We start from the raw sequence: 14811 nt of genomic DNA, 5'->3' as shown, positions 1-14811 counted from the left end.
ACGTTTCCCTCCTTCTGCGTTCCTAATACCTCTCCCAAAAGGCAGATCACGTGTTTTGGAGTATCCATCCCGAAAACATTTTATGTCCATGCTAGAGGGTATATATGGTTATGCGTGTGCAGATATATACAAATACGTACTATTCCAGTTTACCTGCATGGTATCATAACACACTGTTCTTTGACTTTTTTTTTTTTTTTTTTGGCCACAAACTCAAAATTCTTTTTATTGGGTCGATTTGCATGATCCTAAACATTAGACTAAGGGCTTGGTAGCCTGTATCAATAAACAACAACTTATCAAGTGATAAGAATACAGTATCTCTCGTGTCCCTAACACTCAGCTGTGACGCTATTTAGCTCATTTCTCATGTTTTTAATTTCCATAAACATCGCCGTCTCCAGCTTCGACTTCCTTTCCATGCTTTGTGCATCTTGGAGACTGTCTCATCCCATACAGGTGTTCTTCGTTCGTTCTGTGGCTACGGCATCAAGAGTCGATTCAATTCCATTTCTGATGGATGAGACAGAACAGTTTTGAGGGCTGCTTCTGGCTTTTGTTCGTTTGTCTCTGTTATTACAAGCAAAGCCACAGTGAACATCCTCATACTTGTTTTTTGTCACTTTTTTTTTTTTTTGCGGTACGCGGGCCTCTCGCTGTTGGGGCCCCTCCCGTTGCAGAGCACAGGCTCCGGACGCGCAGGCTCAGCGGCCATGGCTCACGGGCCGAGCCGCTCCGCGGCGTGTGGGATCTTCCCGGACCGGGGCACGAGCCCGTGTCCCCTGCATCGGCAGGCGGAATCTCAACCACTGCGCCACCAGGGAAGCCCTTTTGTCACATTTTTGCAAGTACATCTGAAAGACCAGCTCCCTGGAGTACAGCCTCTGGGTCAAAAGACTGGAATATTCTTACTTTGATCGATTCTGCCCCAAAGGCTGGACCAATTTGCACTTTCATCGGCCGATCTGAGGTCAGCCTCCCTACACCCTCACTCTTGCCATGGGTGTAATCATACAAGAAAATTTTTGGCAATCTGATATGTGCATATTGTCTTGTTTTTTCATTGGACTTTCTTTCACTGTGACAGAGGCCGAGCATCTTTTGTGTTTGGCCATAGCTGTTCATTTTCCTCTCCCTGATGCTTTTTAATAACATCTGATTCCATTTTCAAAGATAGAGAGCTTTTCCAGCCAATCTCTCCTTCCATCTTCCTCTTGGGTCACCCCATCACTTTTAAGACCCAAACAGTTTACCCAAAGCTGTCCCCCCCCCCCCCCAGGGAGTGATGGGGCAGAGGCAAGAGAGCCTGTGATGGGCTTGAGGACAGAATAGAGGGAGAATAGGAAATTTGCCAGAGCCTGGGTACCCGCTATCTCCCCATCATCACGCGGTGCATAGTAACGAAGGACAGATAAGAGCTGCAGCCGGTGGCAGAGATAAGAGATTGGACAGCCAGAAGGTTCTGGATATTAATGCAGAGCCAGAGCAGGTTTGGCACACAGCCACCCGTGAGTCTGGGGCTCATGCAGTCCCAGGATGGAAGGTGGGGCCCTTTGGGGTAGGATGTCCGTGTTGAACAGGTTAGCAGCTGGCCTTGGAGTCCGAAAGGTTCTTTGGGACCCTGGCCCTGCCTCTTACTGCCTGTGAGACCCCAGGCCAATGATGTGATATTTCTGAACCTCAATTTCCTCACCTCTAAAATGGGGAGGGGGAGCTAATACAAGTATTGCCTCCGTAGCGTCAGCAGGGAGATTAGGCGAAAGACTCCAATTCAGACCCACGACATTTTGCACGTGTCCACATCAAATGAGAAAAGGGAAGCTAGTGTCGTGGACGCGGCATAAAATTTCAGTTTAAAATGTGTTAAAATTGCTTTGATGCTGAGGTTACATTTTTTTTTTGTGATCTCAAAAATGTCCTTTTTAGATAAAATACTGACCATTTCTGTTCCTTTCTCTCTCCATGCCTGTAACTTTTTTTAGTTTTATTGGTTGCTTGTTTCCCAGTTTGCTTTTTGGTCGATTGGTCTTAATGGTCTTACTTGGCCGTAAGTAAGACAATCTTATGTCTGGCCCCATTTTTTTAAGTGTTACTGGTCCATGATATCCAGTAGTCTGGGAACTGCTGTGTGAAATAAAGAAAGGAATGAAGGGAATTCCCTGGTGGTGCAGTGGTTAAGACTCAGTGCTTTCACTGCCAGGGGCCCAGGTTCGATCCCTGGTCAGAGAACTGAGATCCCACAAGCCACGTGGCACAGCCAAAAAAAAAAAAGAAATGAAATGAATGAAAAGTACTGAATACAGCGTCTGAAGCATGGGTGGTGCTCAGAAAGTGGTAGCTGTTTCATCATTCTGAGAGGCTGATGGACACTGTCTAGAACTCACGTTAAAAGAAAACTTGGCAAATCCTACAGATGAGGTTGCTCTGTCCCGGGGTTGGCATAGCCTGGGAGCAGGTGGCAGTAAGCTTGTTCACCAAGTCAGCTGGCAAAACCTAGGACACCCAAGGGCAGGGGAGGTCTCCTAGGCACAAGCCCCTGGATCCTCAGAGGTCCCTGCCGGGCCATTCACTGCCCAAGCGTCAGAAAGGTGATCACGAGATGGGTGCTAGGGGAACTAGCCCCCTCCATACCAGAGAGCACCCATCATCTGCCGTGTCTCGCTGCCAGAAGTTCCTTGCACTGACCTGCCTGGCCTCCTCCTTTCCTCCCAGCCAGGTTAGCGCCCCACACACCTGCTCGCCCCCCGCCCTCCCCCCAGCACCAGATCCTGCAGCACTCGGGCCAGTGACGTGCTCCCAAAGCAGGATACACCCTAGAGCCTCCTTGGATTCACGCATTCTGGCCCCAGGGCCCACACGGACAGAAAGCCAACCTGCCCTGCCCAGACGGCTTTGCCCTTTCCCTTCACAGAGCTTCAGTGGAGCTGTCTGCAACTCTAAGCATGGAATGATGCAAAGCGTTTGGGAAAACGTAAATTTCCCTGCCTCCATTTATTTATTTACTTATTTATTTATTTTAACATCTTTATTGGCGTATAATTGCTTTACAATGGTGTGTTAGTTTGTGCTTTGTAACAAACCTACATCCATTTAAGTTAACATTTATGGCGTGTCCCTGGTCCAGGCTAAAGAAAATGCCCCCACCTTTCTCAGTCATGCAGGTCACAGGCAGGGGAGGACAGTAGCCTCCAACAGACCCAAAACAGTCCTGGGACGCCTGGTCACGGCCACAGTCAAGGGCTCAGGCACAGCATCTCCTGTCCTTGGGAAAGTGCAGGCTCCTTCCTGGGCAGCTGAGCAAAAGCCTTTGGGAGGGACCTCTTATTAATAAGGACCCTCCTGTGACCCCCATGGTAGAGCCAGGGGCTCCCTGGCACCTTTCATTATGGAAGAGGGTGATGTGGCGACCTCTGCCCTCTGACCCTGGTTTGACCTCTGCATCCCTGGAGCTGCCCGACTTGCTCACTGGCTGTCTCGTCTGCCCCCAGGTACATGATCACCAGCCTGGACCGCACCCACGCCGGCTTCTACCGCTGCATCGTGCGTAACCGGATGGGCGCTCTGCTGCAGCGGCAAACCGAGGTCCAGGTGGCCTGTGAGTACAACGCGGACTTGGGGCGGGTGGGGGGAGGCCGTGAAGCGGGAGAGGATCTGCAGAGTCGTCCCCCATCGGCCACACGCTGGGCAGAGCCAGGTCCCAGCTGTGGCTTCCCACGCTCACTGGGTGCTAATGGTGGCCCTTCCCGCCACCTGGGAACCAAGGCCCAGAGGGGCGGCAAGAGCTCTCAAGGCCACGCCGCTGACACGCGACACACATCTGCTGGCGCTGAGCCCAGCACTCTGGATGCGACCAGCTGCTTCTGCTTTGAAAGGGAGGCCCTGTCACCTGCTTCAAGGGACTCCTCTGGGTTCGGCCGCCAACTTGGGGGATCTTCGTAATGGCAGACTTCCCGGGGCCCTCCCATGACCTTAACTTTTCCATCCTCCAGCTTGCTCAGCCCTGGAGCAGTAACAGCTTGGGGGTCCCCACGGTCTCAGGAGGCGTTGGGAGATGGCTGGTGTGGGTACCATAGCTCTAAGAGGGAGAGGGGACCTGATGAGTCAGGGTTCCTGAAAGGACCAGGCAAGCAGAGGGTAAGGTAACAGACCCTCGCCGAGCCTTTGGGGTAACAGACTTTCTCCACTGCCACCAAGCCCCAAAGGGCTCCCTCAGATGGAGGACGAGAGGGAAGCCTCAGGAGAACGCAAGGGCATCTCAGGGACCGGCGCACCAATCCACCCCCTCCCCCTGTGACTCAGTATCCCCTTCCCAGACCTGCCCCCCATTCTAAGATAGCTGCCTTAGAAATGAGCAGAAATGAGCCTCATTATGGGCTGTTTCATTCTGGGATTTTTAGGGGGAGAGGTCCAAGGTGGCACCGTGGGCCACGGGAGTGTGGAACGCCTTAATGAGCCCTGAAGCTTTTTCTAAAAAAAAGGACACCCTCTCATCTGGGGCCCACTGGGGCTTGAGTCAGATTTAGCGCAGGAGAGAGCTCGCTACTTAGAAGTGAGGGAGAGAAGTCGAGAAGAAAACCTCAAGTGAGGGCAAAGAGTGTTTATAATAATTATGGAAAACAACCGTAATCAGAAGTGGAGGACTGATTGTCCCATAAATCAACACTAAAGGCAACTCAGCTCACTCAGAGGAGTGGAAAAGCCCCGAATTAAAATGATGGATCAGGGCCGCTGGCAGCCAGCTGGAGGGCTCCCACAGAGCGCCATTTAGCCGGTGCCCAGAGCCCAGCGGTGCAGGGGTAGCCGTGGGTCAGCCTGCAGAGAGACTGCTCATGCGTGTGTCTGTGTCCACTCCAGGGTGGGTGTGGGTTCAGGCATGTGTTTGTGCAAATGTGTGTGTCTGGATTGGTCGGCGTCTTTGTTCACCTGTGTGCATGTGAGAACGTGTGTGTGTGTGCCGTTGAAAATACCTTTCAGGACACCAATCAGTCCAGGCTGTCGGGGGAAGCAGGCAAGTGCCTGTTCCAAAGCCTTCGCTCACAGGAGACGATAGAACTTTCTGGAGTTGAAAGCCGCAGAGATGGCACGAGTCTCCCCTGGGCTGGCTCCGCCGATCAGAAAGAGAAAGGCAGAGAAGCAGTGTCTGTGTGGCTGAGATGTTTCTTTCCTTGGCTGTGGTAGGGATCCAGGACCCAGGACTCAGCCCCCTGACCCCCTGACCCCTCTCCCACCACAGGCATCTTCCTTTTCACATGAGGTTGCTCCCTGGAAGCCGGCCTACGTGTGTACGGATCCTGTCCCCAGACCCGAAGGTACCCTCCTGCCCCCAAGCAGAGGGATGGGTTGTGACCAGGCCCATGTGCAGAGCAAGCGGGCCCGTGCCCTGATGGAGGGCAGAGGCCTTTGTGAAGGACTCAGGTGTCCCTGGTAGTCCCTGCACGTGGCAGAGAAGGGCTCAGACCGACCTGGGGGTGAAAAGCAGATGGCAGAGACTCGAGCTAGCCAACACCCTAACTGTCTGCCCAGTCACAGACCCTCGAGGTGGGGTCCCCCCCCCAACGTACACACACACACACACACACACACACACACACACACACACACACACACACACACACACACACTATGGGCTCTCTGGGTCCTGAGGGTCCTGGACCACTCCAGGTGATGCTGGCCGGAATGACCCCAGGTAGCGGTGACATGCAGGGGGCCTGGCCCAAACCCATGAGGGAGCCTGGGACTCTGCAGTGCTGAGATCCAGTCAGTGTTGGCAGGCTGTGGGGTGCCCATCACCATGACTGGCAGCACAGTTGATGAAGAGGTTAGGCTTTCGTGTTGGACGGACCACATCCGAATCCTAACTCTGCCCTCAGTCACTGTGTGTCTCCAGGGAAGTGACTGACCCTCTCTGAGCCTCACCCAGCTCAGGTTCCTCATCTGTAATGTGCGTCTAGTACTACCTCCCCCTAGGCTTTGCCCTTCCTTGAGCCCGTATCCACCAATGCACCTAGCCAATGCCTACAGATAACACACTTTGATTCAGTGAGAGTAAATGCTACAATGAATATTCTATATTATCATTTTAAAGAAGGAAGAAACAGGCCGCAGAATGGAATGGCTTCCAGCAAAACTTGTCCTGGCCAGATGCAGAGCAGGGAGCTGCCACTGTCCCCTGGGCCATCGGCCAGCCCGGCCCCTTCCCCTCCACCACCTCTCACAGGGGCAGCCCTGCTCTGCTGCTCAGAGCTACCTGTCACCCTGGGCTCCAGGCACCTTCTGGACACAGTTAGAACCATGGTTGTCACCATGTGGCCACCAGGCTACATGGCGTTGCTGCTGCTGAGCTGAGCAGATGTGGTTACAGGCCCCTGGCAGAGAGCACGGGGCACCTCGAAGGGGCCAAAGGGGCGGTGTGGGGAGACCCAGGTTCAGCCCTTCCTGACCACCAGGTGCAGCTCCCTGAGCTGGTACCCAGGGGCCGGTGCCGAGACCCCAGCCTCATCTGCCCCGGGCCGCTTTGCAAGCCTGAAGCTGTGTCCTCCAGGCGTCATCAAGCAGAGAGCGCCCAGCGCAGCCCTTTGGGCCCTAAAGCAAAAGAGTTAGGGGAGCCTTAGAAACTTCCGTCTGGCAGCTGAGAAAAGCGCTCATCCTAACAGATGGAGGTTTCGCCCAGCCCTGGCGGCCACAGTGGGGGAGAAGGGAAACTCGCTCCCCTTCCCCCATCCCCACCTCATCCCAGCCTGCAGAGTGGAAGCCCCCACCCCCATTTACAGATGAGAAAACCGAGGCTCGGTGTGGCTGAGGGGACTCGCCAGAGTCACAGTTAGGAAGCACCAGAGGCAGGAGCCGAAGCCATGACCTGAGCCCACGCCTCCCCACACTGCTGCCTGAGGGCGAGAAGAGAGACATCAAAATGGGGTCCAGCTGCGGGGAGGCCAGTTGCTGCTGGGGCCAGGGGTCAAAGGGAATCAGAGGGACACCCCTGGACTGTAAGAATTCGTGTCCAGACAGCCCTGTGAGTAGATGCGGCCCCCACCTAGGCTGAAGGCCGTCTCACGCCACCAGGTGGCCTTGACCCGTCGTCACCCCTTTTCTCTGCTCTCAGCACGGATGAGCAGATGAAAAATGCTTACAGCTAGCTTCCGGGTTCTTTGTGTGCCAGGGCACGACCCGTGGGAGGACGCGAGGGAGAAACCGTGGATTCTGGCCCCTGTCTAGTCGGCGACTAGCTTAGGGCTCCGGACACCTGGGGAGTAGGGGACCGGGCTGCAGATAGAGAAGGAAGCACGGCTTCTGTTTCCCTGAAAAGATGTGCACGAGCCCAAGAGCCTTCAGAACAGTCACAATCACAGGTCCAAGGTGGACACCCGCGTCCCTAAGGAGATGCTAGGGAGATGCAGCAGAGCCTCCCCAGCACTCTGCCCTCCGGTGACATGGTGCAGAAGTGCACTCTTTCCTCCGAGGGTCCCTAGGACAGGCCTCAGAGGTAGGAAGGCGTGTCTAGGGAGCCACATCTTGAGATGGGGAAGTCGAGGCTCAGAAAGGTCAGAGGAGGGACTTCCCTGGCGGTCCAGTGGTTAAGGCTCTGTGCTTCCGCTGCAGGGGGTGCAGTTCTATCCCTGGTATGGGAACTAAGATCCCACATGCCTCGTGGTACTGCCCCCCAAAAAACGATAGGGGCTCTTAAAAGAAAGGTCAGAGGACAACCCAAGTTCCCACAGCCAGGATTCCTACCATCTCCTTTCTCCTGCCTTGCCACCAGCAGCTGTAGAGTGGGGCCATGGACCCAGCCATGGACCCTGAGTTCACATCCCCCTCGCCTCTCCCTGGCCGTGTGACCTCGGGCAAATTACTTAACTTCTGTGTGCTTTTCCCTCCTCATGTGTAAAAAGGAATGTTACTATTAGTACCTACCTGGCCGGGTGGTCACAGTACGTAATCAGTCAGTGCACACGAACCATCAGAAATGGCGCCCAGCCCAGGGAACGCTCGCGGTGGCAGAGTGTACGCGTCTTCTCTCCGCCAGGCCAACCAGGGAAGGCGTCCTGGAATAAACATTCACAACCTCTCTCATCCTACCTTCGGAGGTGTGGTCCTAGCCGCCACCTCTGCTCTCCAGGGCTGGGGCTAGGGTGAGGCAAGTGAGGCAAGGAGGATGCAGGATTTAAGGAGGCACTCCCTCTCATGGGACTCACCGTGCACCTGCAGGACCCTGACAGTGGGTACCTCCTTAAATCTTTCGCCTTCCTCACGCACCCCGGTCCTGGCCTCTCCCAGATTTGGGCCCCGCAGACCTCCTGCATCTGTCTGTCCCTCCGTCTGTTTGTTTTACACAGACACACAGATGCTCACTGTTCTGAGGATGGATGGGGTACGGCTGCTTCTCCAAACCCCTCATCTTCCCTCCTTGGCTGTTTCTGCTTCCCGGGGTGGGAGGGTTTTGTCCTGGGGTTTCTAGCAGCCGGTTCCACAGGGACTGGATCAGGCCGGGCCAGGCAGGCCCCACCCCGGCTCTCATCCCCCTTCCCGAAGATGGGCTGTGAATTGGGTTCTAATGAGAAATTAATAAGGCAGCTGTGCTAACCACTAACGATAATAGCGAAGTCATTCCAAAAAGATTCTTTACATGTTTTTTTATTTTAATAAGTTTATTTATTTATTTTATTTTTGGCTGCGTTGGGTCTTCGTTGCTGCGTGCGGCCTTTCTCTAGTTGTGGCGAGTGGGGGCTACTCTTCGTCGCGGTGTGCGGGCTTCTCATTGTGGTGGCTTCTCTTGTTGCGGAGCATGGGCTCCAGGCACGTGGGCTTCAGTAGTTGTGGCACGCGGGCTCAGTAGTTGTGGCTCAGTGGCTCTAGAGCGCGCACTAAGTAGTTGTGGCGCACGGGCTTAGTTGCTCTGCAGCATGTGGGATCTTCCCAGACCAGGGCTCGAACCCGTGTCCACTGCATTGGCAGGTGGATTCTTAACCACTGCGCCACCAGGGAAGTCCCCTCTTTACATGTTTTTAATTACAGCAATTAAGGGGAAGTCAGTAACATACCCACCCACCTCCCCAGCTCCCTTCCTGACCCCACCTCGAGTCTCTGTTGTTACGAAGTCGCCATAAATTTCTGACATGTGGACTGAATGGCTGAGAGGGTTGGGCACGCCTTCCGGAGTTGGCATCCGGATCCTGTGGGCACCTCTTTGTCCTCCTCGCCTGAGCAACATCCCTGACCCCATCCCAGCCCTCACCAGGTGGGCGGATGGCTCAGACTTGGAACCCCCAGCCCAGCAATAAGCCCACCCACACATCAGAGGGCCAAGAGCCCCTGCTCCACTGGGGAGCCTGGCCTGCCCCCCGTTCTACTGGGCAGCTCGGCAGCCCCCTGTACAAAAGGAGAGCTGAGGGCATCAGACCCATTGTCACATGGGCTGGAGCTCATGTCCAGAGTGCCACCAATGGGCCCGTTTTTCGTAATCCTCAACCTGAGTGTGTCTGTTGAATGAAGATGTGGAAGGAGATGTGGCGGAGGAGGTGAGGCACTGGGGACAGATGGTGACATTCTAAGATGCGATTGGGCGGTTCAGTGTGCCTCAGGATGCAGTGGAAGTCACGGATGGTTAGAGGCAGAGGCACGATACAACTGATTGGAGGGAGAAACAGCATCTTCATAAGAAGCAAACACAACCACAGTGAGGTACCATCCCACTGCAAAAACCGGAGTCTAGCAAGACAAGGTGTTAATACAAAGTCCCACCGCTGCTGGTGGGCGTGTGAATTAGCAACTTGGTGCATATCAGGAAAACAGCTTGGCATTACCTCATAAGGTTAACATTTGCACAACCTACAACCCAGCAGTTCCACCTTTAGTGCGTCCTCTAGAGATTCTCTCAGCCACATGTGCTGGAAGAGCCACATGAGACTGTTCTTAGCAGGACAGGGAAACACTGATAACAAAGCCAGCCTGCAGCAGCGCTGTGCTATCCTGATACATGGACATCCAAGCAGCCATGAAAACGACTAGACCAGGTGCAAGGACGGAGATGGAGCTCCCAAAAAACATGTTGCACAAAAGAAAGCAAATCACAGTAGGTGACATACAAAATAACCCAAAGTGCTTAGAAACAGGCTAAATTAACAATAAATTGTTTAAGGATCCATCTGCGTGTGGTGAAACTTGAAAGAAAACAAAAAGCAACGACATGATTGACACAGCATCCAGGCCGGCGGTTACCTCTGGCGAGGGAGGGGATATGGGAGGAGTGCCGTGGGGGAGAGAGACGAGCTTTGTTCATGTGCTATTCCTTAAACTGGCGGTGGGTACATGAGTGTGCATTCTGTTCTGCTTCTTTGAACTATTCATATAATTATATTTACTCCTTTTTATGCATGACATATTTCATGATAAAAAATGTTTTAAAAATAAATAAAAGCAATAAATATATTCTGAAGTGGAGTGCATAATTTACAAGACCTTTTAAGATATATCAGAAACATCAGGAATAATTTTAGGTCACGTCCAGCGGTGCCCCAGGCCCATACTTCTTTGCTCTTGGGGGAATTTTTAGGAAAAGTTGGATCAGCACTGCAAGGAACGACGTGGTATATTAACAAGCATGTATCTTGGGGAGGAGGTATAGTAGATAAACCCTTACCTGTTTCCACCTCAGTGGGAGTGAGTTTTCCTAGGAGATCCTGGATCCCCAGCTCCATCAGTGTGCACTTCCCTCTAGCCTTTCTCCTGCGCTGGCTGGCTGAGCAGACTTCTTCTTAGCACCACCCTTGCAGCTGGTGTTCAGGACATACGCGCCTGTGTGCTGGGCCCCCTGAGCAGAGGCAAGGGGCTCCCTGACCTAGGAGGCCCGTTTGGCAAAGTGGAGTAGAGAGAATTGGGAGGGTTCTGGGGGCCTAAGAGCCATAGGGAGGGGAGATTGTGGGATGGAAGCGTGAATGAGAGCATCAGCTGCAAAACTTGGACAAGGCCAGCTGTGCCCTTCCTTCATCTATCCATCCTGCCATATATACATACATGCAATCACCCATCCCTCCATCCTGCATCTCCTCCATCCATCCATGCCTCCTTCTCTCCATCCATTCATCCATCCATCCATCCCTGCCCTCATCCAATTACCCATCTATCCATCCATCTCTTCATTCATCCGTCCACTGAACAAACACACCACCCGCCCTATTGGCATTTTTAAATTGCCTCAAACTAGCACTTCTCTCCTACCTCCTAGCCTTCGCATACTCTCTTTCCTCTGGACTATTACCACGCCCACCCCACCCCCAACACACACACACACACACACACACACATGGCTGACACCTACCCTTTATTTATGTCTCTGCTTAAAAAAAGCCTCACCCCCACCTCCCAGTCTAAAGTAGGTTCCCTTCATGTCGCCTCTCATTAAAAAAAAAAAAAAAAAAAATCCTGGGGGCTTCCCTGGTGGCCCAGTGGTTGAGAGTCCGCCTGCCGATGCAGGGGACATGGGTTCGTGCCCCGGTCCGGGAAGATCCCACATGCCGCGGAGCGGCTGGGCCCGTGAGCCATGGCCGCTGAGCCTGCGCGTCCGGAGCCTGTGCTCCACAAGAGAGGCCACAATAGTAAGAGGTCCCCGTACCGCAAAAAAAAAAAAAAAAAAACCTGTTCCTTCTTCCTAACACTTGTCACAATATGTCCCTGAATTTCGTTGGGTTGGTTTTCTTATGCCTGTTCCCCTAACCAGACCATAAGCTCCACAAGGACAGGGACCGGGTCTTTCTTCAGCACCTTCTGCAGAGCCTGTCTGACCCATAGTAGGGACTCAATATAAGAGTCATTGCATGATGGCATTGGGTGAGTTTAGAGAGAACCTACTGTGTGCAGAGGAGGGGGCCTGATGTCTTATAAGGATTTGCTCATGAATATAATTGAATAGAACTGCCTCTTGAAGCTTTCAATGTAGTAGAAAGAGATAAAGAATGTGCATGAAGAATTTTAACGCAGGGGATGAGTCATGGAAGAGGTGAGGAGGAAATGCAAAGGGAGAGCCGGGTTTGAACGCTGGCCGGCCCAGCCCTAACTGCGCACGTTGGATAAGCCACTCTATCTCCATGAGCTTTAATTTCCTCACTGATGAAATGGAGCTAATAAAACCCGAGAGAGGAGGAAAAACATGATTACCATGAAATTGCTTTAAATTGTTCAAATATATCTTCAGAGCTCTGTGAAAAGTTTTTTAAATAGATAAAATTATTGTAAGAACCGAAATCAATGTGATTTATTGATGCAATTTTTTTATAGACAGAGCCAAGTAACAGAAATTAGTAAACAATTTAAAAATGTGTATTTAGGAAAGTTGAGCTTTGTCGTGTCATTATGCGGATGAAATGAGACAGTCTGTGTGAAGTCCACCTAGAAGGAAACCTGACGTAGGGTCAGTGACTATCTGGGTGGCATGCGATAATCTTTGTTGAAGAGGTTGATGTTTAAACTGTGAAAAATGTATAGGATTCCAGTATTTTAATACTATAAATATTAGACACAGTTTTTAGCACTTGACTATACTCTTCCTGTTTCTATGGCTACATAACAAATTACCCCCAAACATCATGGTGCACCACAGTCATTTATCATGCTCACAGATTCTGTGAGTCTGGACCAAGCACGGTGGGAACAGCTGGTCTCTGCTCTTTGATGACTGAGGTCTCAACTAGAAGACCCAAAGGCTGGGGGCTGAAATTATCTGAGGGCTCACATGTTCACTCACATGTCCAATGTTGATGCAGGCCATCCTCTGGGACCTCAGTTCCTCTGCACAAGAGCTGTTCCTTTGTCTGTGTGAGCTAGATTGAGCTTCCTTACAATATGGCAGCTGGATTCCAAGCAGCAGTGTCTGGAGAGCCAGGTGGAAGCCATATCCTTCTGATGACCTAGCCTTGAAAGTCACATAGCATCACTTCCAGCATATTCTACAAGTATAGTCACAAAACCCCCAGACTCAAGGGGGAGGGGTCTTAGCCCCCACCTCTCAGTGGCAGGAGATCATGTTGAATGGGAGATAAATAGTAAGGTAGCCATCTTTTTTTTTATTGAAGTATAGTTGATTTACAATGTTGTGTTAGTGTCAGGTGTACAACAAAGTGATTCAGTTATACATACATATATATATATATTATTTTTCAGATTCTTTTCCCTTATAGGTTATTACAAAACATTAAGTATAGTTCCCTGTGTTATACAGTAGGTCCTTGTTGTTTATCTATTTTATATATAGCGTGTATAAATTAATATATATTAATTAAATTTATTAAATATATATTAATTATTAAATATAATTAATTAACTTAATATATATTAATTATTGATGTATATTAATTATTAATAATATATAATTGAATTAAATATATATTAATTAAATTAAATTAATTAATATATATAGTGTGTATAAATTAATCCCAAATCCCTAATTTATCTCTCCCCCCTTTCCTCTTTGGTAACCATAAGTTTGTTTTCTATGTCTGTGGGTCTATTTCTGTTTGTATATAAGTTCATTTGTATCATTTTTTTTAATGTAGACCATTCTTTCTTTTTTTAATAAATTTTATTTATTTATTTATTTAGGCTGTGTTGGGTCTTCGCTGCTGCGCGCGGGCTTTCTCTAGTTGTGGCGAGCAGGGGCTAGCTACTCTTGGTTGTGGTGCGCGGGCTTCTCATTGCAGTGGCCTCTCTTGTTGTGGAGCACGGGCTCTAGGCTAACACACTTCAGTAATTGTGGTGCACAGGCTTATTTGCTCCGTGGCATGTGGATTCTTCCCAGACCAGGGATCGAACCTGTGTCCCCTGCAATAGCAGGCAGATTCTTAACGACTGCACCACCAGGGAAGCCCAGGGACATACTCTTCTTAACTCCAATTTACAGAAGAGGAAGTGAAAGCTCAGCAAAGTCAAAATTTTGCCTAAGGTCGTGCCTTATAAGTAACAGAAGTGGGATTTGAATTCAGGTCTCAGTGACTCCAAAGCCACCACCGTTACATTTACTGCTTGCCCAGTTAGGACAAGGTTGCCAACGTCAGGTTTCATATCTTGAGACACTTACTTGACTAGATCCTCCCGGGATGCTATTGAATCGTGGTGCCCTGGTGAATCATGGCTTGCTCTGGTGGCGTTCCAGGCAGGGTCCCCCACACAAAGAAAGGCCCCGAGGTGAGAAGCGGGGTGTAAGTAATTCATTGTGGCGGGGGACGCGGGACGTGGTGTGGGCGATAGGACAAGAAAGGTTGGTTGGGGTCAAATTAGGCAGAGACCTTGAATCCAGGCAAGGGAATGTAGACTTTCCTGGGGCAATGAGGAGATACCAGAAGATCTGAGCAAGTCAGAAAAATTAATCAGGAGCAGTGTGGGAGATGGGGGAGGCGGATCCAGTGTAGGCGTTGACGTAGGGGCGGAGTCCGTGCAGCCAAGTGATGGGGCGAGCACGTGGGTGGGGCCTGGGAGAACAGAGGGGCCGTAGTGTGGGAAAGGAAGCACCACGAAAGGCTCCAAGCATCTGAGCCCAGGTGATCTGGGCAGGTGCAGGTGGGGCAGCTATTAGCAGAGCTGTGAAAGCAAGAAGGGAGGCTTGGCAGGGAGGTAAGAAGTACCCAGCATTTCCTGTGGCAAGTTGGGTGTTGAGTGTTGGAGCTCAGGGAGGAGCCAGGGCAGATGTGAGAGCCTTTGCAGAGAGACTATGGCCAGAACCATCAGATTAGGCAAGGCCTCCAAGGGGGAATGTGGCCAAGAGGAGATTCAAGCCCAGGGCTTTAGAAAACGAGAGTGTGGGCCGGTGGTCCTAGAACTTCGGCG

At 51.3% G+C, this 14811-nt stretch overlaps 1 protein-coding gene across 1 annotated transcript in view; it reads left to right on the top strand.

Moving 5' to 3' along the window:
- The window catches only part of SDK2 (sidekick cell adhesion molecule 2), a 258172-nt gene that overhangs the window by 147825 nt on the left and 95536 nt on the right, over positions 1 to 14811 (top strand). The window contains exon 3 of the mRNA XM_082860149.1: positions 3489 to 3595. Within this exon, the coding sequence (XP_082716275.1) occupies positions 3489 to 3595 (107 nt within the window). The remainder of the gene's footprint in view (positions 1 to 3488; positions 3596 to 14811) is intronic.

The sequence above is a fragment of the Leucopleurus acutus genome, assembly GCF_964270905.1.
Source record: "Leucopleurus acutus genome assembly, chromosome: 19".
Lineage (NCBI taxonomy): Eukaryota > Metazoa > Chordata > Mammalia > Artiodactyla > Delphinidae > Leucopleurus > Leucopleurus acutus.
This window is presented reverse-complemented; position numbering and strand designations above follow the sequence as displayed.